The sequence below is a fragment of the Camelina sativa genome, chromosome 3 (genome assembly GCF_030686135.1).
Source record: "Camelina sativa cultivar CO46 ecotype springtype chromosome 3, ASM3068613v1".
Classification (NCBI taxonomy): Eukaryota; Viridiplantae; Streptophyta; class Magnoliopsida; order Brassicales; family Brassicaceae; genus Camelina; species Camelina sativa.
Genome location: NC_141882.1, coordinates 24907547 through 24932415, shown reverse-complemented (window position 1 = coordinate 24932415; position 24869 = coordinate 24907547). Strand labels below are relative to the sequence as shown.

Here is a 24869-nt window from a genome sequence, read left to right as displayed (position 1 = left end):
ATTGCTGTTTTTGGTGAGGAGGATCCTCACGAGTTAGAGGTTGTGGTCGTAGAAGATACTGCAGTTGCTAACTTGGAAACAGAACAGGAGTCTAGTGATCAAACACTCTAGACAAGTGTTGACACTACAATCGAGGAAATGATTGAAGAGAGTGACACTTTGTCTTAAGAAGCAGAGCACGAGAATGTTGTAGTAGAAGACGTCGAAGAAGATAATGTTGTAGAGACGCCTCCGGTTGAACAGCTCGGCCGTGGAAAGCGTCAAAAAGTTCCGCTAGCTAGACTGAAGGACTATGTATTGCAGGTTGTGTGTGATTCGGACAAAGCTGCATGAGAGACAGTTGAAGGGATCGATTTTCCCATCTCCAAGTACATAGACTGCAGTCAATTTTCTCCAAAGTATAGAGCAATTCTGGCGTCAATTATTGCTGGCAAGGAGCCTACTACTTTTCGTGATGCAGTGGCGAGAGGCAATGTAGAAGGAGATTGATGCACTCAAAAATAATCAAACGTGGACTGTGACAACTTTGCCACCAGGAAAAAAAGCGATTGGATGCAAATGGATTTATAAACTCAAGTATCGAGCTGATGGAACGTTGAGAAACACAAAGCTCGTTTGGTGGTCTTGGGGAACAATCAAAAAGAAGGAGTGGATTATGACGAGACGTTTGCACCGGTTGTCAAGATGACAATGGTTCAGACATTTCTTGGAGTTACTGCAGCATAACAGTGGGAGTTGCATCAAATGGATGTCAACAACGCTTTCTTACATGGTGATTTGGAGGAGGAAGTGTATATGCAACTTCCACCAGGTTTTCGTAATAATGTAGATAAAAACTCAGTTTGTTTGTTGAAAAAGTCTCTCTAGGGGTTAAAGCGGCTCCACGATGTTAATTCGTTAATTTGAAGGGAGCGCTTATGAAGTATGGTTTCAAGGAGTCACATGCCGACTATTCCATGTTCCACTTGCGACGAGGTACATCTGAAATCTACATCCTGGTCTATGTTGATGACCTTATCATTGGTGGCAATGATACAGCAGGCATAGCACAGTTTAAGCAGTATCTAAGTGAATGCTTTCATATTAAGGACCTGGGCTCGTTAAAATACTTCTTAGGCATCGTCGTGGCAAGAAACAATGATGGCATCTTTTTCTGCCAAAGAAAATACACACTAGATATCATAAGCGAAGTGGGATATCTCGGTTTACAGCCCGCTGCATTTCCTATTGAACAACAACACAAGCTTGCTCTCTCTGATGGTCCTTTGTTAGATGAACCAGAGCGTTATCGACGATTGTCCACATTTTGACTTATGTTGTCCACATTTTGTCTCAATTTATGTACAGCCCCAGATTGGATCATTGGAATTGTGCATTGTGTGTTGTGCGGTACTTGAAGGGCACACCGGGACAGGGTATGTTGTTAAACTCTGACTGTGATTTAAAGTTGTATGGCTGGTGTGATTCTGATTGGAGAGGGTGTCCTCTGTCGAGACGATATGTGAGTCGTTGGTTTGTTACGGTTGGCTCTTCTCCAATTTTTTGGAAGACTAAAAAACAGAAGGTTGCAGCTCGTTCTTCTGCATAAGTAGAGTATCGGTGTATGGCTTTAACTGTTAAGGTTGAATCAATCTGAAAAATAGCTCTTGATTTCGTCAGATATATACTTAGACCAGTTTATATTACAGTTGGTAAATTGAATTAAGTTGGTTAGGGACATTGGGTTGAGTGTCGTATCTTATGTAGAGTTTTGTCAAAGCTGGTCTAAACAAGATTGATTTTGGTGTTATAGGAACTTTCACAGCTGAGGTTCAAGTTATGTTGTGATTTATGTGTACGTGGTTAAGCTGGTCTAGAAGCCATATCTTCCGATCTCGCTGGGTCTCTCTCTAGACTGATACTGTGAGATTCTTCTTTTTCGAAATGTATGAAGTTAATCTCTAGATAAACCACTTAATCCATTAATAACAATATCAATACCAAAAAAGAAAGAGAGAATTGGGTTTAAGGGAGATATAAGAAGAGAGAGAAGCTCTTTCTTGAGTTTACAGAGGAAACCAAGAGAAGTGAAGAACAAGTGGTAGTGTAGAGCTTAGCCATGGCCGATCTGTTTCTTATTTTAAATTAATTGTGTATATATACATTTCTGTTTGACATTTTACCAAATTGTTATCATCGCTCGATGGAAGAGTACTTGTTCTAGACATTCAAGGTTAGGGGTTCGATCAATATTGGTTTCAGTTTTTATTTTCATTTTTTAAAACGATGTTGCTTTGTAAACGAGCCAGACAAAGACTGCCAAGTGTTAACGGAAGTTAACTCCGTTATTATTAATGCCATGCCTCAAATGGCCGAGTCAACCAAACTTGCTTATTTTATTGAAAAGTCAGCGGAAAGTTTAGAATTAAAATGACATTTTGAAAGTTCATGCTTTTTTCTTCCCAAATTTGAAAGTTCATGATTTTTTTTGACATTTTTCCTTTTATTATTTTGTTCTTCAATTATTTACTATTATTGGACTTTAGAGACTAAATATGTTTAACGTATGAAGTGGTTTTTGGAGTATGTCATTAAATGGGTTGACCCATTTAACCATTAAAACCATCAAATAATTGAGTTAATGAGTTGATCCAAAGCATTTGCTAAATGAGTTGGGTTGACTCATTATCCATTTAACATTGAATCATTGAATCAATATGAGTATGGGTTGGTTCGGGTTGGTTTAACCAACTTAACACTCCTACCTCTATAAAAAAGAATAATTAACATTTTAGTTTAGCAGCTTGCAAAAAAGTTTTTGAAGTCTACTAGCTGAAACATGGAGAAAGACCACGATTTCTGCCATCAATATTTGGATGGGGATAAGGGAATGCTTATCCTTTGCAATGAATGTAAAATGCCAATGTATTGTCAGCAATGTACAAGAAAATGGTAAGTTTCTGTCTAAACTTTAAAATGCATTTTGCTAAAATACGTTTTGATTTCAACTCGATTTGTTGTTTTTTTGCAGGTATCCACATCTATTTTGTGAGAAGGGTGTTGTTAAAAAATGTCATTTTTGCCTCAAAATTTGTAACTGCAGGGAATGCTTGAAATTGAAGGGTTTAATTGAGGTAAATGAGATTACCGTTGTAACGCCCGCGAACCAAAACTTAGCGTTTTGGGGGTGGGTGTCGATCGACACTCATGGTAGTGTCGGTCGACACCACTTATTCTGGTTCGACCAGATCGATTTAATTATCGATTTGAACCGGTTTGGTTTAGGAAAAACCATTGGACCGGGTTATATAAGGGAATGGTCGACTAGAAGGGTTTTCGGGTATTATTTTGTCTGCCGCTTTATGTTTTTTTGAGAGAAAAAGGAGAGAAACTGTTCTTGAGGTTTTAGAGAGAGTTTGTGAGATTTGAAGGTGTTTTTGGAGAGATCTTGCTGTGAGAGTGAAGATCCAAGGCTAGGAAAGTGGTGGGAAGGTTTTTGTGGTGGTAGCTTCGTCTTTTTGGCTTAGATCTCTTTGTTGGCTAAGGTGAGTGCATGACCATGGCTTATCTAAGCTAAGATCTTTGTTTCTGTGATATTGTGTGTTGTTTGGTTGTTTGTTTTGGTTGTATGTGAGTTTTTCGTAGCTCCTGAGGCTTGGATTCGTTCCTGGGATTGTGTGGGACGAAAAGGAGCAGTTTGGAGGTGAGATTCGGAGGTTCTGTTCGAAGGAAAACACTGCTCGATAGTGGTGTCGGTTGACACCAATATGGTGTTAGTCGACACTAACGCGGACGGCTCGGGAACTTAGCGAGTGTCGGTCGACACCATGTGGAGGTGTCGGTCGACACCGTTAGGGTTTTGGGGGTGTCGAGCAGGTGTCGGTCGACACCCAAGTGGTGTTGGTCGACACCAGATGTCCAGTGTTGGTCGACACCTTCTGGTATCGATCGACACCCTTCTGACAGTAACCGGATCATGTCGGGTCACTTGTTCATGTTCCTGGTTTGTTTTATTGTTGTTGTTTGTGGCATGAGAGATCTTATTGCTTGTATGTATAGCCCAGTAGATGGGAGGATTGCCTCATTGAGTATGTATCAAATACTTATGCATCTCAATTTGTGTTTGTGGTGCAGGTAAAGGCAAAATGTGATTGTGGAATCAAGGCAATAAAGAGTAAGATGTTTTAGGAACTCGATTGGATGTTGTCTGGCTTTGCTAGGTTGCTAGAGTTGGGTCATTAGAAACATTGCTAGGATTGCCGGTTTGGTGTTTCTTGTTGTTTGACATTGAAATTGTTAGGATTGGATATTGGCTATTCTTTAATGGAATATTATTGGTTATTTAATTGGTATTGTTATTCCGCTGTTATTTGTGATTGTGGTTAGGTGGCTAGTGGGTATGGGACCACTAGTCGTAGTTAATTATTATTATTATTTATTATTAAAAAAAAGAACGGGTCAGGTCGTTTCAACCATTAGCATCCATTTCAATATTTTAATTGCAGAAGATTTGGTTTTTGATTGTTTTTCTGTCCTAACAGGTATCAAAGAAGAAACCGGATTCTGAAAGATGCCATCATCTCGAGTACCTGATTGCATTGATGCATCCGTTTCTTAATGAGATAATTGAAGCTTAGAAGCATGAGATTGAAGTCGAGGCAAAGATTCAAGGTATGAATTTTCCGCTACTAATTCTTGGTTTATGTTCCTTCTGAGGGATCTCTGCTAAAATATTATATGGATGACCTGATTCTATAGGAATACAACCTTTTGAAGTTAAGGCAACTCTGATAGAAGCCCCCGTTAATCAACGCATGTTCTGGTAAGCAACTTATGTTATCTAATACAAAGTTATGAACTTTCATTTCAGTTTAGTTGATCTTACTGCAGATCATGTTGTCTTGCACTGATATTTGCCAAACTTCAATTTTTGACTTGCACTGATGCTGCTCCTTTAATGATGGTGATGATGACAAGTATGAACTTTGTTTAAAATGCTATCAAGAGATTCACAAAGGAAAGGAATATGTGCACGGTTCATATGCTTCAGAATCGAGCTTCACCTCCTCTGTTCCTGAGGACAAAGATAATCCTAACCAATCTATTAAGTGGCACGCTGATCATAACGGAAGGATCTTTTTTGCATCTGGTTGTGGTGAATATGTTGTCATGGAGCTCACACGAATCTTACCACTGACATTTATGTCAGACTTGAAACAGAAAGCAGATACTATCATGGTGTCATACAAGAAAATTTCTAGATTCTTGAACTTCACCTGTCCTGGTTTGGAAACTGATAAGAAGAGAAAAGCAGCTTCGAGGAAGGAATCAAGTGACAACTACTTGTTCTCTCCTGAATCTTGCGATGTCTTAAAAGAAGAAGGGCTTCTGCATTTTCAAGAGCATTGGGCAAATGGTGAACCAGTAATCGTTAGGAACATTCTCAAGAACATACCTGGTTTAAGCTGGGAGTCGGACATTATGCTGCGAGCTATATGCGACTACATGAAATCATCATAAGGAAGTTCTGGGATACCCAAAGTTGAAACTATTGATTGTTTATCTAATTGTTCGGAATACATTGCATCAGATTCCTTCTTTGATGGTTACAAGAAAGGAAAAAGATATAGAAGCTCATGACCTAAGTTGTTGAAGCTAAAAGACTGGCCTCCTAATGATAGTTTTGAGAATGCTTTGCCTCGTCACGAAACTGAGTTCATATCCACGTTACCTTTCTAAGAGTATAACAATCCAGTAACCGGAATTCTTAACATTGCAACAAAGCTTCCTGATAAACTTCTCAAACAAGATATGGGTCCCAAAAGTTACATTGTCTATGGGTTCCCAGATGAGCTTTGTAGAGGCGATTCTGCGACTAAGCTTCACTTGGATATGGCAGGCGCGGTTAATATACTGACACATATAGTTGAAGTAACTGTAAGTGAAAAACAAAAAGCCAAGGTTGAAATGCTGAAACAGAAATACAAGGAATAGGATGGTATTATTGGGTATCATAGCCAAGAAGAGGAAGCAGAACCAAACGTGGAAAGCAAACAGAATCATCAAGAAATGGGAGGTGCTCTTTGGGACATATTTAGGAGCGAAGATGTTTCTAAGTTAGAACAGTATATTAAAAAGCATTGCAGAGAATTTAGACATGCATTTGGTCAACCAGTTATGGAGGTAATTAATTACTCACCTACTTGCAACAACCTTTTTGACTGAGATTTTACTTTCTTGGTACTGACATTTTATTTGATTTTTTTTTTTTAAGTTTATAACTTGATACATGACCAATCATTCTATTTTCCAGATTGATTCAAAAGCTTAATTCAACCCTTCCTCTCAATCAGGAATGGCAGGTTGTTTTACGATGCAAGCAGAATAAATGTTGAGATGTCATGTGGTACGGGAAAGATGATATTTATTTTGCAGAATGTGTGTGTCCTAAGTGTAATAGACCAACAAACCTGCTGCTAAGTCTTTCAGAAAGAAATCCTGGCAAACTCTACTATAAGTGTCACCGATGCGGTTTCTTTAAATGGTGGCATAGATCCTTGCATATGATGGGTTATGACAAGGATAGAGTCTTCAAAGAGGGTGAAAATTCGTCTTCTTCATCTTCTGCTTCTGCGAGCTCGTCTTCTTCAAGTTCCCTCTCACTTTTAGGAGAAGTGTTTTGTACTGTGGGAGAGATGATGAAGAGATTAAGTTTGGAACAAGAACAAAGTTAAAAATTAAGCATTTTCAACTCTGTTCTCTTTGATTTCAATGATAATCTCAAGATTTGAAATGTTTACATTTGTATTGGTATAAAACGTTTTTGTGTGATATTGAGACCTTTTCATGTACCATATTAGAATTTCTATTTCAGAACTGTGTCTTTAAATAACATTGGTTGCTCCATAAATTTATAATTAGATTTATGGTTAGAAGCTAAGACATAAAGTTGAGCTGTTAGTTTGAATTATAATTGATGGCTCTCTATACAATCATTTTATGATGATCGACTATTGCTAGGTTTGTGTGAGTTTTGAATAATACAAGTTCTCAACCACTACATTTAGTAAACGATATTTGGAAATTTATCTTATCTTATGTCTTTCAGATAGTACAACTACATTCAAATAATAATAATAATAAATTAATTTTACAGATTCTTTCGTTACTGGGAGAATGGGAAGAGTCATATTAAACTAATCGTTATTGGGAGAATGGCAATAGTCATAGTAAACTAACACAAGGTTTAATTTTCAACATTGGCGATTTTCCTTCCTAATTGGCCTACTCACTAATCTTCTCTCCGGTCTCCGAGTTGCTTATGTGTCATCTTCAGTATCAATTTGTTGCCAATATAAGATTGTGGAACCCTCATTTGGTATATTCCCGCTTAAATAAACTTATTCAGTCACTAGTGTTTTGGTTATCAACTTCTATAGTACTTGTAGTTTGAATCAGCGATACTTACTGTCTCTTAAGTTTGAAATTTCTTTTCAACTACCAACGAAGCAGTGAATTAAGGATTTTCTTTAAATGCAATTAATATACTGTTCTTAGGTTATTCCTAGACTATTGGGTGTTGAAATATGGTGTTCATAGGTTATTCCTAGATGTTTCCATTAGATTAGATTTTTTTTTTTCTTTAGTGTCTATTACTTTCTGTTTTGTCAATGACTCTGACCATTGAGTGGTCAGCCGCCTTATTTTAGTTGATTGTTAGAGTTTTAGATTATTAGCTTGAATGGGTACTTCAAGTATATATTTGACTCTCTCTGAAATATTTTATGCATTCTAATTTGGTTTTGCTTATGGAAAATTCTTCAATCTCTTGCGGTGATTTTTTTTTAGGGTAAGGTTTTTGAGTTTTTGGTGTTTCAGAGTTGGTGTGGTTTTGGTTTACAAAAGCTAAAGAGTGTCGTTTGAATTGCTTATGGGTTCGTTCAGATGGAGAGCTTCTTAGAACTGGATAAGGTTTCTTGTGGTGTTTGTGATGCTAAATTTGAAGGATTCAACGGATTGTGAGATTCAAATCTGGGTTTTGAACTTCTTTTTTCATGACTGTTTAAATGCTTCAAATGATTTACTGTTGCTTCGTAAATTTCTCATAGAAAGTGTGCTTTATATGATTTTTATAGACTATGTTGTGTATTGATGGTTTTGGCGTGCAGAATACAATGGATCAGTCTATGATTACATTGCCTCCTACTAAGTTTGGGGAAGAAGATTGCAAGATATAGGGATCAATCAACAATCATTTAAAAATTTTATACTTGAAGACTGTTAAAGAAATCCTCTCTGACTCATTATTCAGTAAGCTGGAAAATACTTTTCTTGGCCCGATCATCAAAGAGGGTTTAAGAAAAGCAGGTGGTAATCAATAAGGTGATGGCTTGGGTTTTTCTGGGCAGCTGTTCACTTTCTGGTAGTAAGACAGATTGTGTCGTCAAGGGAAGACGAGATTTGGTTTTGCATCAACAACAAGCCGATGAGATTCTCATTGACTGAGTTTCATCTTGTCATTGGATTACCATGCTGGATAAAAGAAGATGAAGTCCCAATAGATTTTGAGTGTGAGTGGCCTTTATTGTTGCCTTACAAACGCTACAATGTGGATGATTTGATAGCACAATTGAAGGTCTTGGGTGAGGATGATGAGGAAAACAAGCTACGGCTTGTTAGGTTGATTGTTGCTTTGACCATCTTCATGTTGCCATATGGCATTACAAAGTACAAGATTCCGAAGGAGTATTTGGCCATTGCGAAAAAGAATATCCATGTGTATCCCTGGGGAAAAGACTCATTTGACATTCTGGTGTCGTCGGTAAAATCCTTTACCGATGAAGATCTTAAGAAAATTGATCTTAAAGGGTTTCCCATGGCATTGCAGCTATGGATGTTAGAAGAGGCTTATGCTTAGCCCGATAAGAAATCAGATCGTTTTCCTGTTTGTGCGAGGTATTCATCTACTGTTCAGCCTTTTTATGATCAAATCATGAGTATGGAAGAAGATCTTAAGGTAATCAGTGTTCTTGGTGATTCGAATGAAGAAGAAGATGATGATGTTCTTATGCACTTCTTGAAGAGTGGTTACGTATTCTCTGAATTAGATTGGGTGAGAGGTTATGCACTTGCTCAGCACCAAGAAGATCAGGAAGTTGAGATTGGTGATCGGTCAGACGCAGACTATGCAGATGTGGTTGAAACACAGACGCTGAACACAGACGCAGATGCAGAGGATAGCAATTTGGATAAGTTGCAGACGCTGGCCAAAGATCGATTTGTTGAAGATCAGAAAGTTGAGATTGGTGATCGGTCAGACGCAGACTATTCAGATGTGGTTGAAACGCAGACGCTGAACACAGACGCAAATGCAGAGGATAGCGATTTGGATGAGATAGACGCAGATGCAGAGGATAGCGATTTGGATGAGTCGCAAATGCTGAACAAAGATCTTGTTGAAGGATTTCAGCAACTGAGTTTTCAAGATGATGAACCTTCTGCCAGCACTGCATTACCCACCACACCACCCAAAATATCTCGTTATAGACGCGTGCTTAAAGCAACAAAAATATTCTCTCCCACTAGACATGCGAAGAAATCTCAAAGGAACTGACGGAAACATCATTGGAAGCTCATGAGATCAAATGAAAACGTGCTTGCTTTCTTTACTTCTTTCTTTCATCATTGGACATGGCTTGCTTTCTTTATTCTTTCGGTTTATCTGTAAACTTATTCGTTCTCCTTCTTACATTCTACTTTGATTCAGCCTTATTCGATTGATCAGGATTAAACGAAAATAAAAGTGTTATTGATCAGGATTATTGAAGAGTATTAATCAAGGTACAAGACTTCAGAATATGGCTATAGGACTTCGTAAATTATGCTGCCAGACTTCATAAATTATGCAACCAGACTTCATGGAATATTCATAAATTATGCAGCCATACTTCATAAATTGGTCAACAGAGTGCCAAGTTGCAGATACAAATCACATACGTGTTCACCAAAAAACATGATCATATGTAAATAGCACTAACATCCAAGATCCAAGATTCAGCCTTATTTGACTGATCAGGATTAAACAAAAATAACAGTGTTACTGATCAGGATTATTGAAGAGTATTAATCAATCTACAAGACTTCGGAATATGGCTGCAGGAATTCATAAATTATGCTGCCAGTCTTCATAAATTATGCAGCCAGACTTCATGGAATAAGCATAAATCATGCAGCCAGACTTCATAAATTGATCAACAGAGTGCCAAGTTGCAGATACAAACCACATACGTGTTCACCAAAAAACATGATCATATGTAAATAGCACTAACATCGAAGATCCAAGATTCTTCACTAACATATGTTAATTCATCTCCATGTCATCATTTTCTTGCAGAGATAACTCTTGCAATGCATTTAGATAAATATATTGTCATTATTTGTCATTTAGATAAATTTTATCCAAATTTGAATATAGGTGAATATAGAGTGGATTAAATGACCATGAAATCGAAAACAACGCAGATGACAATAATCTTTGCAATCTACAAGGCTCTAGAAGACTTAAATCCAAGCGAAGGTGAATGCTGAACTTTTGGCCATTTTAATAAGACTCCAATGATCAAAATTTTGCTCCCATTCCTTACATTTGTTAACTGAAGAACTGTCATTTTGCTTACTAAAATGATATTTCTTACTGTCTTGTATAATGCTATTTTTTGGCCATCCTTACACATCTTCTTCATCAAACCACACAAAGTAGTTGCAATAACTTATTTTTTTGTCACAAATTTTTTTTCTTTTTTTGTAATCTGAATTTTATTGAACAGAAAAGGATCAAGTTACAAACATCCAAGATTTAAACTAAGAGGTTGGACATAAATATGTAGTAAAACTAACATATTCAGACTTACAAAGTCTAATACTAACACATTCAGACTTACAAAGTACAATCAAACCCTTAAATCATATTATAAATCGATTTGAATTTACAAAATAATAGTTAACATTTTATAATTAAACAAAATTAAATGTCTGTTTGACAACCACATCCAAATAACAACAATAGAGATACCACTTGCATAAAAGACAAGATGGAAATCTCAAGGGGTATGCTGTTAATAGATTTTTCTTTGTTGTCTTTACAAGAACACCATTACGTACTATATTAGCTAACAACTTCCTAATCATCAAAGAAAGAAAAAAAAAAGTTAAACCCCATGTCTATTAATCGAAATCGAAAACATGGTCTATTAATCGATTTTTTTTTTCCATTAGAACGTGATTTTAATAAAATAGGAGTGTTGTACATAAGCAACAAAATAAATACAATATTATACTTCTTTACTATTTTGACTCTTTATAATCATCACCCATTAATCCGTTACACCATTCCTTTTTGGAGATTAAAAATGTAGTATCACCCCTCAGATGGAGGAAACATATTAACATTTTAAAAACAACTTTTCAGCATTTGATTATGATCACAATGATATTTTGTTCTCGCCTATCCAAATATGGATTTGCACCAATAGTATGAACTATAATAATAAGTCACATGCGGTGCGGGCTCTGCTTCTGACACCATATAATTTGCCCCCCATAATACGCTTGATAAGGAAATGTTTCTTAAACATAAATGAAGAAGCCTATATATATTATCTACAACTGTTAAGTCTCTGTCAACTGTTAAGCCTAGATTATTATGATGTATTCTACTAGAGTCCTACATGGGAAAAAACAAAATATTTTTTGGGCAATATATATTATATACGTATGTTGTGGCAACTTTTTTTTCCTTAGAACTTTTCGTATGAGTTATGCCCAACGTTAATATATTCATGAAACAAATTTAAACTAAGCCAAAGAGTAGAGAAATTGGTGAACCAAAGAAGATTTTTTTTTTTTTTTGACAAACCAAAGAAGATTATTATCTAACAGATAATTAGAAAATTGGTAAAGTAAATACATGTGTAGCAAGCTTCCTTTCCATCTAATTTCCAAATGTAAAATACTTTCACTCTTCGGTATGTGTTCCAAACCTCAATATATTGTTTGCGGCGAGAACGCAATGGTAGGCGTCACGGAGAATTACCTACTCCGCCAACCCAACTTGTGCGCATCATTGATAAAAACGTTAGAAACCGGTTCAGCTCTCTTCAACTCTCGGGAAATTTGGCTTATGCGGAGGGTCTCTGTTATTGGTTCTCCACCTGTGGCCCTTAGATTCTTTAAAATGTTTTTGAGTTAACTCTTAAGACTCATTCATTGTACAAACGATTTTTTTATGAATACAATTTTACATTCATACAAAAAAAAAAATACTTCACAAGTTCAAATCTTGAAAAATAAACCTGTTCGATTACACTTTAGATTCGGCTTTCTTCGGTTAAAAAATTGAATGTGGCATAAATGGATAAAGTGAATACTAAACCACCACACAAAATCGATGAGAAAACACCAACACAAGTAAATTTCAGGGAACTAAAAATATCGTTTAGTATAATGAAACGTTAAACTAGTTTCCAAACTTGAAAGACAAAAATGTGAATATGGTTAAGGAAGAGATGATTTTGCTACTACCGTCATGGGTATGTTACATCTACAAGAAAATTCACCACACTATCTAGTACATAACATACATGGCCTAGCTAGATATCTAAAACACCTTATAATCTCTTTCTCTCTCCTTTCCCCTCCTAAATTACATTTAGATACTAACAGCGGAGTAGCGGACAATCACGCAGCAGGAGCATAATCGTAGCCACTGTCGTCGTCATCACCACCATTCTCAACATATGCTGCTCGAAAACTATCCACCACATCTTCAACACATACTGTGGAAGCACGGTCAAAGCTCTTGATGACCAAGTTTGCAACGAAAGACATCTTTAGTTTTTTTCTTTTCTTTTTTTATAATGAAGAAGCCTATAGAGAGATCGATGGAGCTAAAAGAAGTGTGATGAGTTTTTAATGTTGATGTGAGTTTTTTGAATATATTAAGAGAGACTAATGAGGATTTTTATAGGTGCAAGTTAAAGGGTATAGCAAGTGGCGAACGCACTCTGTGGTCAGGACTGCCTTTGTGGAGTTTGCGGAATGCTGATGTTATTGTGTGCTTGGCACAATATTTATGACATTTTTTCCACACACGTAGGATTTTCTCATGACACATCAGACGTTAATGCAACTCATCGGTCCATTTATATTATTTTCTAGTAACACATGTAAAGCATTTAGCTTTTTTTCACTAATATTCCCCAAGCACAAAACAAAAAGAAAAACTAAGTTTTGGAGCTTTAACGTAAGATTCTAGAGGCAACATATTGGTCACTTCTAATTAAAATTTCGGGAAATGGTTACTAAATTTTTTAGAGGATCAATCATATTCATGATTTTCTTTAGAGGATCAATCATCTTAATCCCCATATCTCTACACAGCTTTTGGTTTGCCCATAAATCAACTTTTGTATCAGAACCTCCCATCTTTCTCACTTGTGTTCATTGGGAAGATGCGTGTGTTGATAAACTTTGTTATACACTCATAGTTATTGAATTGCTTCAGTTGGAATTCTTCGAAGCTTAGTAGGATAGAATTGTTACTGGTAATTATCTACATTGTTGCTTTTATATAAGAGGTCGACCACGTAAGGACCAAACGACATCGCTTCGTAAACCCGTTTTAGACAATGTTACGTCCGGTCCGGCACAGAGTCAAGACGGCAAGTGGAATAGTGGATTCTGAATAAAAGGAAAAAAAAAGCAACATGCATGTGTAAAGGAAGCAGATAAGAACTAAACAAGAAGCCAAAATACTGAAGGAAAAAAAAAAAATGGTTGGGACCAAAATTCTTATCCATAGCTTAGTTTTCCCCAACAACTAAAACAATAATGCAAACTATATTAATCTCAATCTTCTTTGTTTCCTTAACCGATCTTACATCTCTCTAACAACGAAAAACCAATCTTCCCTAAAAACCGCAAGAACAGGGCCAGGAAGAGAGTTCACGTTACATGTTAGACAACAAAATAGCTCCATTCTCTTACTCAAACAATCTTTGCTTATAATGACTAACTTCTTATAAGGTATTCAGAACAAGATTGAAGCAATCGGATACAAAGTTCCATTCAACGATACATGCATGAGTATCAATAGCATGGATTTTTCCCTTAATACTACAAAGTTAACTCGTTTCTGAACAAAAGCTTTTGTAAAAAATTAAAACACCCAAGAACATGGTGCATGTTTCTTTGATATATCTTTTTTTTTTTTTCATAATTCATATTGAACCATACAGTTTCTCAAATTTGGAACACATGCTAACATGTGGAACAGAACACATAAAAGATACTTTTGTTGCAAGATCTAAACAAAACCAATTTAATTAATACTATCGCATAAGCTAACAAATTCTTCCAAAGAATATTATTTGGGATAAGGTCAGGACCGCTAGAGGTAAACTGAGTCCGTTCATTAAACATTTAATTTAGTTTGCTTAAAAAATTGAAAATAAATTATTACGTCCAAAGAAGCAAAACTAGAGAACAGAGAAGATAGTTGTAAATAAAACACCAAATCCAAATCAAATAATTTAAGCTTCTTCAAGAAGCATAAAAGAAGGAAGACTAACTAAGGAAATCAAACTTGTAATGCTGCCTCTTTTTGACCTCGAGGAACTGAGACCAAACTGGGGAAATAGGTACAATGCAAAGGCGAGGGATCAACCATAGAATCTATTTGAACTTTAGTGATCAACTTCTTGTCCCCCATAACATAGATCCAAGCTTGACCAGTTTTATCGCAAGAACACACGACGAGCCTTTTATTCTCGATATAGTAACTTGGCCGTACTAAATCCGGCAAGTTAGGAGTTGACACTTCCATGAAATTCATCCATTCCACATCTCCACAGCAACGGTTTTCAATAATCTTGTTCTTGGTCACCCAAATCTCAATCTTTTTTGTTAGATGGTATTGCTTTAACAACGAAAACCGATCTCCCTTAAAAACCTTAAGAACAAGAACATCGCAATGATGGTTCTCCCCGCATGATAGATCAGAGAACTTGTAAAAACGTTCCTTGGAAAAATTGAAGGAAATTAGGAATAACGTGGAATTATTCTTTTGATAAGAAGCAACCCAATACAACATTCCATTCAGTGATACACTTTCGCCGTGTATATTAGCATTATTTTCTTCCTTAGTAGTACTACTACTACTACTACCACCACCAGATTCCAACACTATGTCTTTCAACTCATTGGAGGAAATGTCATGGATTTGCCAAATTGTTTTGGTAGGGTCTGATTCCTTCTGATAAGACACAAGGGTCTTGTAACCACTCTCCAAAAGTCTCCTGTTACCATACTCATAACCTACTCCATTGAAATACAAACTAGGTTGGTTAGGCTCGATCCATCTAGTATGTCCTAACCACGGGTTCCAAACCACGGCTCCTTTATCCATGCCACACAGCAAGAACCCATTGCAATCTACCAATTTCTTAGGTGTATGTGATTCTAAATAGGGAATATCTAAAGTTAGCTCACGCACTTGTATCTTTGGAGTGATGCTTACCGAGTAGAACTTGGATTTGGTTGCTAGGATGAATCGATATGTCATCTTGTGGTTGTTGATGAACGTCTTATCGTCGAAAAGGGAGTTCCATTGCTTAGAAACGGTTCTGAAGCGAACAAGAGATTTAGGAGGGACACGAAAGAGCGTCTCTTCAATCAACTCACAGGGAAGCTTCTCCTCATCCATTATCTCTTCTTTGATTTGTTAATTCACGATCGGCTCTTTTGTACGTAAATTTTTTTCCTAGTTAGGGACTTAGCTAGGGTTAAACCATCATGTACAGCAGCTGTCAATTAGGGATAAGGACTGCGTGCTAGGGCCCAATCCGGTATAGAAATTAGCGGGTTCTACTGCATATCCGCAAATATTAAGAAAGTTAAATTAGAATTTTGATTTTTTATGACCGTGGATCAAAGCAGGCTGATCTGTCAACGGTTAGGGTTAAAAACCAAAGATTTGAGATCTTTCAAAATTGTTAGACGACATTCACACTTAGGTTTTTTTTTTTTTTCTTTTTCTTAACTCTTTCTATTTTCCAAATTTTGAAATAAATAAAATCACAATTTGAACTAACTTACTTGCCCAAAAAAAAAAAAAAAAAAACTAAATGACATTATTTTGTTTCTTTTTTAATAAGTACTCTATTCTCTCTTAAATCAAGTAAGTAAGTATAAATGACATTATGAATGAATCTTCTATTTTTCCCCCGTATTGAGTGCTTAACATTGGTATTTTTCAGTTGTTGAATTTTTTTGCCACTTTATGCCGATTTCTGAAAATGTTTCAGTAACAGTAGAATACTAGAATTTGAAAGTATTTTTTGAAGTCACTAATTCAACAACACAAACAAATTTAAAAGACACATGTAGGGCCATACATATATGTTCTTTGAGGTTTAATCAAATTTATCTACTTAAATAAGAAATTTAAAAGAAACTAATAAACAAACAACAGAATACATTACAAAGCGAAGGGTTCAAAGTAATTTATTGGAAGAAATTTTACTTAAACGGATCGAATTTGAAGCATGGAAAGCCTACATTTTAATACTAAATCTAAAGTGTAGAAATTGTCTACGTATACGGGTTGAAATTTTTGTGTTCATAAATCAGAATCCGAAAATTTTAAAGGTTAATTTCACATGTAACGTGTAGTAACATACTTGACCAGTACTTATAAATATTTTATAAAAGAATTTACACATAACAAGTGAAGTTAGTCTACGTTTAATATATGACCTATATAATAATAATAAACCATAACACAAAATAGAGTAACATTTCAAGATCCAGGACTTTATTATTAGTACCAAATCTAAATGTGTACACGTATATGGGTTGAATTTTGTGTGTTCATAAATCCGAGATTTAGGGGGTTAAGACAGGTCGACCACGTGAAGAACTGAAAACGACAGCGTTTCAATTAGCGCCGAATAAAAACACATACAGTGCTTATTGCTGCGAGAACGGCGGAAGATTTTTTTTTTCTTTTTTATTTCTTAGATTATAAAAAATCATAAAAACAAATAAAAAAAAGAAACAGAGAAGAAAGAGACCTCACCCCTTCCTCTCTTTGCGCGTTTTCTCTAATCTCTCCCTTCTCTCTCTCTCTTACGGCTGTTGAAACCATGGCATTTCTCACCATCGCCGGGATCCGTGATTCTCGATCGGAGGATGAATCGTCATCATCTTCGTCTCTCTTCGCGTAATCTTCATTCTCCATTCTCCAAATCGCCGCCTGATTGCAACAAAATCCAAATCGTAAACGCTTCTCTTTAATCTCCCCCCCCCCATTGTTGTTTCCTTCGCACGATGTGATCGTTATCGAGATTCTTAGATTCTTTTGAGTTTTATCGCTTCTTTCGTTGAAACAATCTGCATTTCTCATTTTCAGATCATTCGTTTGCGTTTGATTTTTTTTTTGTTGTCATGATTTTTTGTTTTTACTGGATCCATCCGCGAAGGAACATTTCGAAGACGCATTCTGATTCTGTGTTTATTCATTTATTATAATTTTTTTTTTGTAATTTCGTTTGAAGATCTAATTTGATGTTTTCGATAATTTTAGCGTTTTCGAGTTTTTGATCCAGTAATGTGGATCGCAGTTTTGTAGAAGCATCTGTTGAATCTGTAGGTTTTCGTATGGAATAACTTGGAAACCAAGTTTTAAGATCGTTTCAGGAATTGTTTATCAGAGTTATACTGAATTCAAGAAACTGTGATTATTGAATTGTTTTTATTTTTATTTTTTTGTGTGTATCAGGTTTTTGTATGATGGTGAAGAACTAGAGGAAGTGTTTTAGTCTGAGTTTCTGATTTTGTTTTCGTAAGCTTAGAGGGGGAAGACAATGTCAACAAAGGGAGAACATCATACAGTTCCGCTTTCTGTATTGCTAAAGCGTGAATCAGCAAATGAAAAGATAGATAATCCTGAACTTATACACGGCCAGGCTAACCAAAGCAAGAAAGGAGAGGATTTTACTCTTGTTAAGACAGAGTGCCAACGGGTCATGGGAGATGGCGTTACTACCTTCTCAGTTTATGGGGTATATTTACTTTATCTTCTTTTCTTGGGTACTCTTTGGACCTTATTATGTTTTGATTGATTGCACATTGTGTGTAATAATGTGATTGACATGCCATCGTAAATTATTTAATTCTTTGGTATGGATATTTGTAGTTGATACATTTAATCGTATTATTGCAGCTTTTTGATGGACACAATGGTTCTGCAGCAGCTATCTACACTAAGGAGAACCTTCTGAACAATGTTTTAGCTGCAATTCCCTCTGATCTTAACAGAGATGAGTGGGTTGCGGCACTTCCTAGGGCTTTGGTTGCAGGATTTGTGAAAACTGATAAAGATTTCCAGGAAAGAGGTATGAACTCTGTATTATTGTGTAACTAGATTATTTTGGTTATCAATGAAAGCCCCTGTGATGTGATTGAAGTCTCAAAATGTGAACTTGTCGGTGTCTTTATAGTCTTATATCATCCTGGTAAAGGCTGTGTTTGAGGTCTTGTTGTTTTCATGCATTTTAGCAAGGACGTCTGGAACGACAGTAACTTTTGTCATAGTAGAAGGATGGGTGGTGAGTGTTGCATCTGTTGGTGACTCTCGTTGCATACTTGAGCCTGCTGAGGGCGGTGTATATCATTTGTCTGCTGATCATCGTCTTGAAATAAACGAAGAAGAGTAAGTCAGCTTTGTTCTTGCTATTCACCCAACTATTGATAAATCTTGATTTTTAGTTACAGTAATGACATCACAACATGTTGGTTTTTTTTCTTATCAGGCGAGATCGAGTCACTGCAAGTGGTGGTGAAGTTGGTCGGTTAAATACTGGTGGTGGTACTGAGGTAGTTTTCTAGATAATACTTGACTCTTTCTTCTGTGTGGATTAAGTCTTTTGTTATCGTGTACTCCTGATTCTAGTAACGTATAACTAAAAGGTAACTGAGTGCAAACTTCTAGGATGAGGTTTCAGGATTGGATCTTATCTTTTTGCCAGACTGTAACATGAAAACTGTAATATACGTAGCTAATGAACCGTGAGCATCTAGGCTGTCAAATTATAGTAGCTTTGTAGAATGCAACACACAGGAAATATCTTTGTGCTGTCAAATTGAAGAATTCTAATAATTAAATCTTATTGTTTTAGATTGGTCCTCTTAGATGTTGGCCTGGTGGTCTGTGTCTCTCAAGATCCATTGGAGATCTGGATGTTGGCGAATACATTGTTCCAGTTCCTTATGTCAAGCAAGTCAAGGTTCAAAACTCATTACTAAATCTAATCTAACTTTTATCTTTGTGCAGTTATAGCACTAGCTGACATTAAGTATTTAGTTTTTCCTGAGTCCTGACATATATATCTATTTTATTTTGGTTATGTAGTTGTCTTCAGCTGGTGGTCGACTTATAATCTCAAGTGATGGTGTGTGGGATGCAATATCTGCAGAAGAGGCTCTTGATTGTTGCCGGGGTTTGCCACCTGAATCTTCCGCAGAGCATATTGTTAAAGTATAGTATCGGCGTTGCTTTATTTTTTATATTATTCTGTACTTTCCTTTATAGTACCTTGATGTTTCGTTATTTCACACAGGAAGCTGTGGGGAAAAAAGGTCTTCGCGATGATACAACCTGTATTGTTGTTGATATATTGCCACTAGAAAAACCGGCTGCTTCGGTGCCACCTCCGAAAAAGCAAGGGAAAGGAATGCTAAAGTCCATGTTCAAAAGAAAAACATCTGACTCCTCTTCTAATATTGAGAAAGAGTATGCAGAACCTGATGTAGTTGAAGAACTGTTTGAAGAGGGCTCTGCCATGCTTTCAGAAAGGTGTGATTCTCTGAATGTATTTGCGCATATAGTATGAAATAGAAAATTTTCATATTTGATAACTTCATTTCCATAGACCAATCTTCTTTAACTCTTCTTTTTTTTTTTCTGTTTATTGCAGATTAGATACAAAGTACCCGCTTTGCAATATGTTCAAGTTGTTCATGTGTGCTGTGTGTCAAGTAGAAGTGAAACCTGGAGAAGGTGTCTCAATCCATGCAGGATCGGATAATTGCCGTAAGCTTCGTCCGTGGGATGGTCCATTCCTATGCGCTAGTTGCCAAGATAAGAAAGACGCAATGGAAGGAAAAAGATCATCGGGAGGTACCTACCACTTAGATTTATTTCCCTCCCAATATATTGCAATCGACTAAGAATCTGACTGTGGATGTTTTTTCGAAAGCTAATTGTAACCTTTCTGGGATATATGCAGATAGACATAGTAGTGAGAGCGACTAGCCAGCAATCTACAATTTATTGGCAAAGCAACTAACAAAACAGTATTGTGAGTATATTGGAGCGGTTCGAGGAATCATCTGGTCGTAATTTGTCACCCAGAGATATAAGTTCCTTGATCAACCACCACCATTCTTACCATTCTCCAGCAGACTCCAAAAGCTGTTTATTTTTATTCTTTGATATGGCTCCCACTTCACGACAACTTGGGTTCAATGTAATCCAGACATCAAACTTGTTTCAAAGTAGAGGTAATTCATAAGTTCTTTCCATTTTTTCTTTCTTTCTTCATTTGTGATCACTCTGTGCTTTTTGTCTTTCAAAATGAGTAGAACTAACTACGAGAGACGGTAGCTTTATTACTTCTGTTGAAAATGTTGAGTCGTTTAGGGAGGGGTAAAGAAAGATATGCGAGTCTGTGTGCAATTATTTCAATGTATAAACCAAAGAATATATTCTGGAAAGAAGCAAATCATTTTTCATGTAACTTTAATTATATCTTTCTTTGTCTTCTTCGCTAATAATTTTTTTATATAAGTAAATGCCTTTCGTCCGAGTTTTGACTTTGAAATTCATAGACGGAGAACCATTTACATTTGTTTTTAGGGGATGTTGCATTTTTAGTAAGTTTTTGGGAAGTTATTAAGAAATAAGTACGTTTACTATTTAAAATTAGAAAAATGGGTGGTGAGAAAGAGAGAGTGAGAGAGAGAGAGAGAAGAGCGTGTGTGAGTATGTTAGTTGGTGGGACCGTGAGAGACAGACACAGAGGGTGTGAGTGCAAGAAAAAAAAATCATTTTTATTATTTTTTTTTCTTTCTCTTTTTCTTTTTATCATAACTATTCAAATAACTGTTAATTTAATTAACAAAAAAAAAATCTTTTCATATACAAAAAACCATAGTTTTTTTATTTACAATTTGATATGAATTTTGTTTTATTATTTTAAATATATTTTGTATACAATTGATGTATATAATTGTTCTGTACATATGATTTTTAATCTGTACACATTTGCTGGATTGTTTTGATATGTATATGTTTATGTTTGGATGGCTTTGATCTGTACACTTTTATAACTGGATGGTTTGAATTATACAGGTTTTTTATAATTTGATATGCATTTTGTTTGATGATTTTATATGATAATGTTAAATATTTTTTACAAACTTTGTATTCTTATACTTTATTAAGTGTAAAGACACCTATATAATTAAAATCATCCAGCCATAAATATATACGGATAAAAATAATCCAGCAACAAACGTGTGGGGATTAAAATCATCTAACAATAAACGTATAAGGATTAAAACCCATCCAGTGTACAAAACAATCATATACATCAATTGTTATATAAAATATATTTAAAATAATAAAACAAAAATCTCAAATTATAAAGAAAAAACATAGATTTTTTTGTATATGACAAATTACATCCCTACACTTAGTAAAAGTGTTTTAATCAGTAAAAGTTTATGGCTGGATGGTTTTTATCCATACACGTTAATGGTTGGATGGTTATTATATATGTTTTTTGTTGGAATTGATCTGTAAACGTTTATGGCTGGATGTTTTTTGCTGGAATTGATATATATAACAATCCAATGGACGGACTAAAACCATCCATCAATAAATATATTATTTTTGATATGAAAATATATATGAAATTACTAAAACAAAATGCATGTCAAATTGTAAAGAATAAATATATTTTTTTATGTATCTGAAATTTTCAAAGAAAAACTAATTTATACTCTAGTGTATTTCAAGTTTAGATTAGTAAGTGTAATAGAAAAAAAAAGTAAAGCTACATCGATGGAAAAAGAAAAAAGAGAAAAAAAAAAGCAAATTACTGTTGACCCCACTTTTCCTTTCCTTTTTCCTTCTACCTCTCTCTCTCACTCACGTCACCTACTTTTCTCTCTCACTCGCACCATCTTTTCTCTCAATGTATCAAGTAGAAAGAAAGTTAAATGTACTTATTCTTTAATTGTGAATAGTAAACATACTAAAAAAATCAATTTCTTTTTGAAAACGTATTAAAAACACAAATACCTCTTGTTTTTACCATCTACAAACATATTTAAAACTGCTAAATGGGTAAACTAATTATATTTTTCTCTCCGCTGGTTAGACTTTAGTGTCTAAATGTGGAAGACATGACATCGTGCGTGTTCTAAAGAAATTAAAAAAACTCGAATCCGTTGGTAAGCGAAATTAAACAGTAAATGAACTGAATTGAATAAAAGAGGAATAATTGGGTTAGATTTCAATTCAGTTTATGATATAAAGAGGAACTTTTAGAAGTTAGATTTACGTCTTGATTCCCCCACCCTCCAATTGGCTCTTTAGAGATAATCTTATATTTTATCGTAAAAAAAATTATATATATTGGATATATTATTATATTTTGGGTATTTCAGGTACCTATTCAGTTCCGAGTTCTGGTTCAAGATCTGTTTTGGTTTTCGAGTCTAGTAAAGTAGTAATTGGATGCGTATTTTATTGGCTTTGTGTTCTGTTCAATTCTCTTCTTTTTTTTGGGTCGGTTCCAGTGGGATTTTAAATGATAATTCATAATTGAGCATGACTAGTAGAATTTCATATTTAAATGATAATTGAGTAATGTTTTCTCAAGCAACGATACAAATACATTCTCCAGTAACCCAAGCATAATAATAATCTGGAGGGAAAGAAACGGACGACGGCATGGTTCTCCATCGACACCAGCCTTGACTACAATTAAGTGGATTGACCGGCAAGTTCGAGACCAGCTACTTGCCATCAGACAGTTGGGAGATAGGAGATATGATGAGGGTTTGGTGCTCTGGTTACAGTCTCGCTGCTAAGGATGGTCTCTAAATAATTATCTAAATCGAATGTATTCGCTGCTAAGGGTTTGGTGCTAAAGGTATTCTCAGCTAATGTTGCACAAATTGTAAAACAAAACATTTTTTCTTTAAATATAATTTAACATTAAATTAAAAAAAAATGTTTAGGACATTAATGCTTAGCTGGACAATCACTATCCTTCTTGCATAGCTTATTGGTCGCCTCAATCTCAAATTTTCAGAGCGGACACTGGCACTCTCCGTGAGTTATTATACATTTCGCATTTTCATCGGAACATCGCACCACACATTCGTTTGTTGTCAGGCATGATGCATCATTGAAGTGTACTCCAAAGATATTTACTTTTAGGGGATCACAATGGCACTCCCCATGACTTATACATTTTGCACCTTCATCGGAACATCGCAGCACACACTCTTCTGTTGTCTTGCATGATGCATCATTGGATTGTACTCCAGAGATATTCACCAACAATGTACCTATTAATTGCAAACACATACCATATTTAATATTTTATTTGGTTTTATAGATCGACTAATCAAAATTTCAGAGATATATATATTAAAGCTAACATGAGAGACAGAGAACACAAATGATGATGATTGTTGTTTTTGATGACGCCATGTATTTGCGTGTACGTTTTTGATATGAGGATGAGTTTATGGTTTAGAGTTTATAAAAATGTTTTGATATCTTCACATGGTGGTCTGATGCTTAAATATTATGACTTTGATTGGTAACTTGCATAATCGCCTAATGGCGTTTTGTAATGCGATTATGCAAGTTTTTTTATCATTCATGATTTTTTACCTAAAATTTTATAAAACGTAAAAACTCAAACTTACGTTTTTGCTTAACAAAATACACATAAAATATTGATTTAGCAAATAAATGAGTTTTATCAGTTTTTTTTTTACCTAAACCATTTTTCTAAATTTTCCCATATTAAACTATCAACTACTTGATTTAAACTGTTAGGAAATTAATGCCAACACAATTGAAATCCTTTGCATGTCAACGACAAGAATAACTAGCAAGCAACCAAAAATTTGTCGCATGTTAACAGCAACAAGTTACTTATAAATATATCAATTTCTAATAATATTTAAAATGATAATATGTGATATTAATCATGCGCTTTTTGACCATGACTGTTTGGGATATATTTCCGATTCGGGCTACGCAAGGGAATTTTCCCTATGATTCGGTTTTCTCGAATTTGGATTTTATCTTCGTATGTGAGTCCTCTCATCAGGGGTATCTGGATAGCCATCTTTAATTACCATGGATTGTATGGTCGATCTGGAAAGACATGGAAAAAAATGTTTTCCAAGGAATAGAGGCAGAGCCATCATATATTATTGATCAAGCCCTATATAACAAGCTATTATGGGAAGAGGCTTTTTCCTTTGCGGACACTTTTCCGGTTTCTTCTTCAGCTTTGGTTGTCCACGATCAGTCGATTTGCTGCCAGTTTGATTGTTCTTGGAAAACTTCAGATGTAAACTCAGGTTTGGGACGGTGGTGTTGTACTAGTGAGAATCAGACCTTATTCTTGGGAGCAAAGTGTCTTCGACGGATTCCTTCCCCCCTTCATTCAGAGCTAGAAGTTTTGGTGTGGGCTATTGATATGCATATATTTTACCATGTTTCACCATAGTCTATTTAC

At 35.5% G+C, this 24869-nt stretch overlaps 2 protein-coding genes and 4 pseudogenes across 4 annotated transcripts; 3 read left to right on the top strand and 3 right to left on the bottom strand.

The window, feature by feature from the left end:
• The first annotated feature begins 917 nt into the window (after positions 1-917).
• On the top strand, positions 918-6297 carry LOC104779180 (lysine-specific demethylase JMJ29 pseudogene; annotated as a pseudogene).
• A 1856-nt stretch (positions 6298-8153) lies between these two features.
• LOC104779179 (uncharacterized) lies at positions 8154-8776 on the top strand (annotated as a pseudogene).
• Positions 8777-12449: 3673 nt separating this feature from the next.
• LOC104777671 (uncharacterized) lies at positions 12450-12975 on the bottom strand. The gene has a single exon (XM_010501963.3). The coding sequence runs from the start codon at positions 12862-12864 to the stop codon at positions 12715-12717; it is 150 nt and encodes a 49-aa protein (XP_010500265.1). The 5' UTR covers positions 12865-12975; the 3' UTR covers positions 12450-12714.
• A 1439-nt stretch (positions 12976-14414) lies between these two features.
• LOC104777670 (putative F-box protein At1g47390 pseudogene) lies at positions 14415-16150 on the bottom strand (annotated as a pseudogene). The gene has a single exon (XR_015594402.1). The product of XR_015594402.1 is annotated as a putative F-box protein At1g47390 pseudogene (transcript).
• On the top strand, positions 16051-20834 carry LOC104777669 (putative protein phosphatase 2C 12). The gene is made up of 10 exons (XM_010501960.2): positions 16051-17313; positions 17816-18098; positions 18260-18431; positions 18595-18748; positions 18849-18912; positions 19215-19322; positions 19448-19573; positions 19656-19891; positions 20013-20215; positions 20325-20834. The coding sequence occupies exons 2-10, from the start codon at positions 17901-17903 to the stop codon at positions 20348-20350; spliced, it is 1287 nt and encodes a 428-aa protein (XP_010500262.1). The 5' UTR covers positions 16051-17313; positions 17816-17900; the 3' UTR covers positions 20351-20834.
• Positions 20835-23283: 2449 nt separating this feature from the next.
• On the bottom strand, positions 23284-23864 carry LOC147947665 (uncharacterized; annotated as a pseudogene). Its single transcript, XR_015587212.1, has 2 exons — positions 23773-23864; positions 23284-23679 (listed from the first exon to the last, which is right to left on the bottom strand). The product of XR_015587212.1 is annotated as an uncharacterized LOC147947665 (transcript).
• Positions 23865-24869: the final 1005 nt, after the last annotated feature.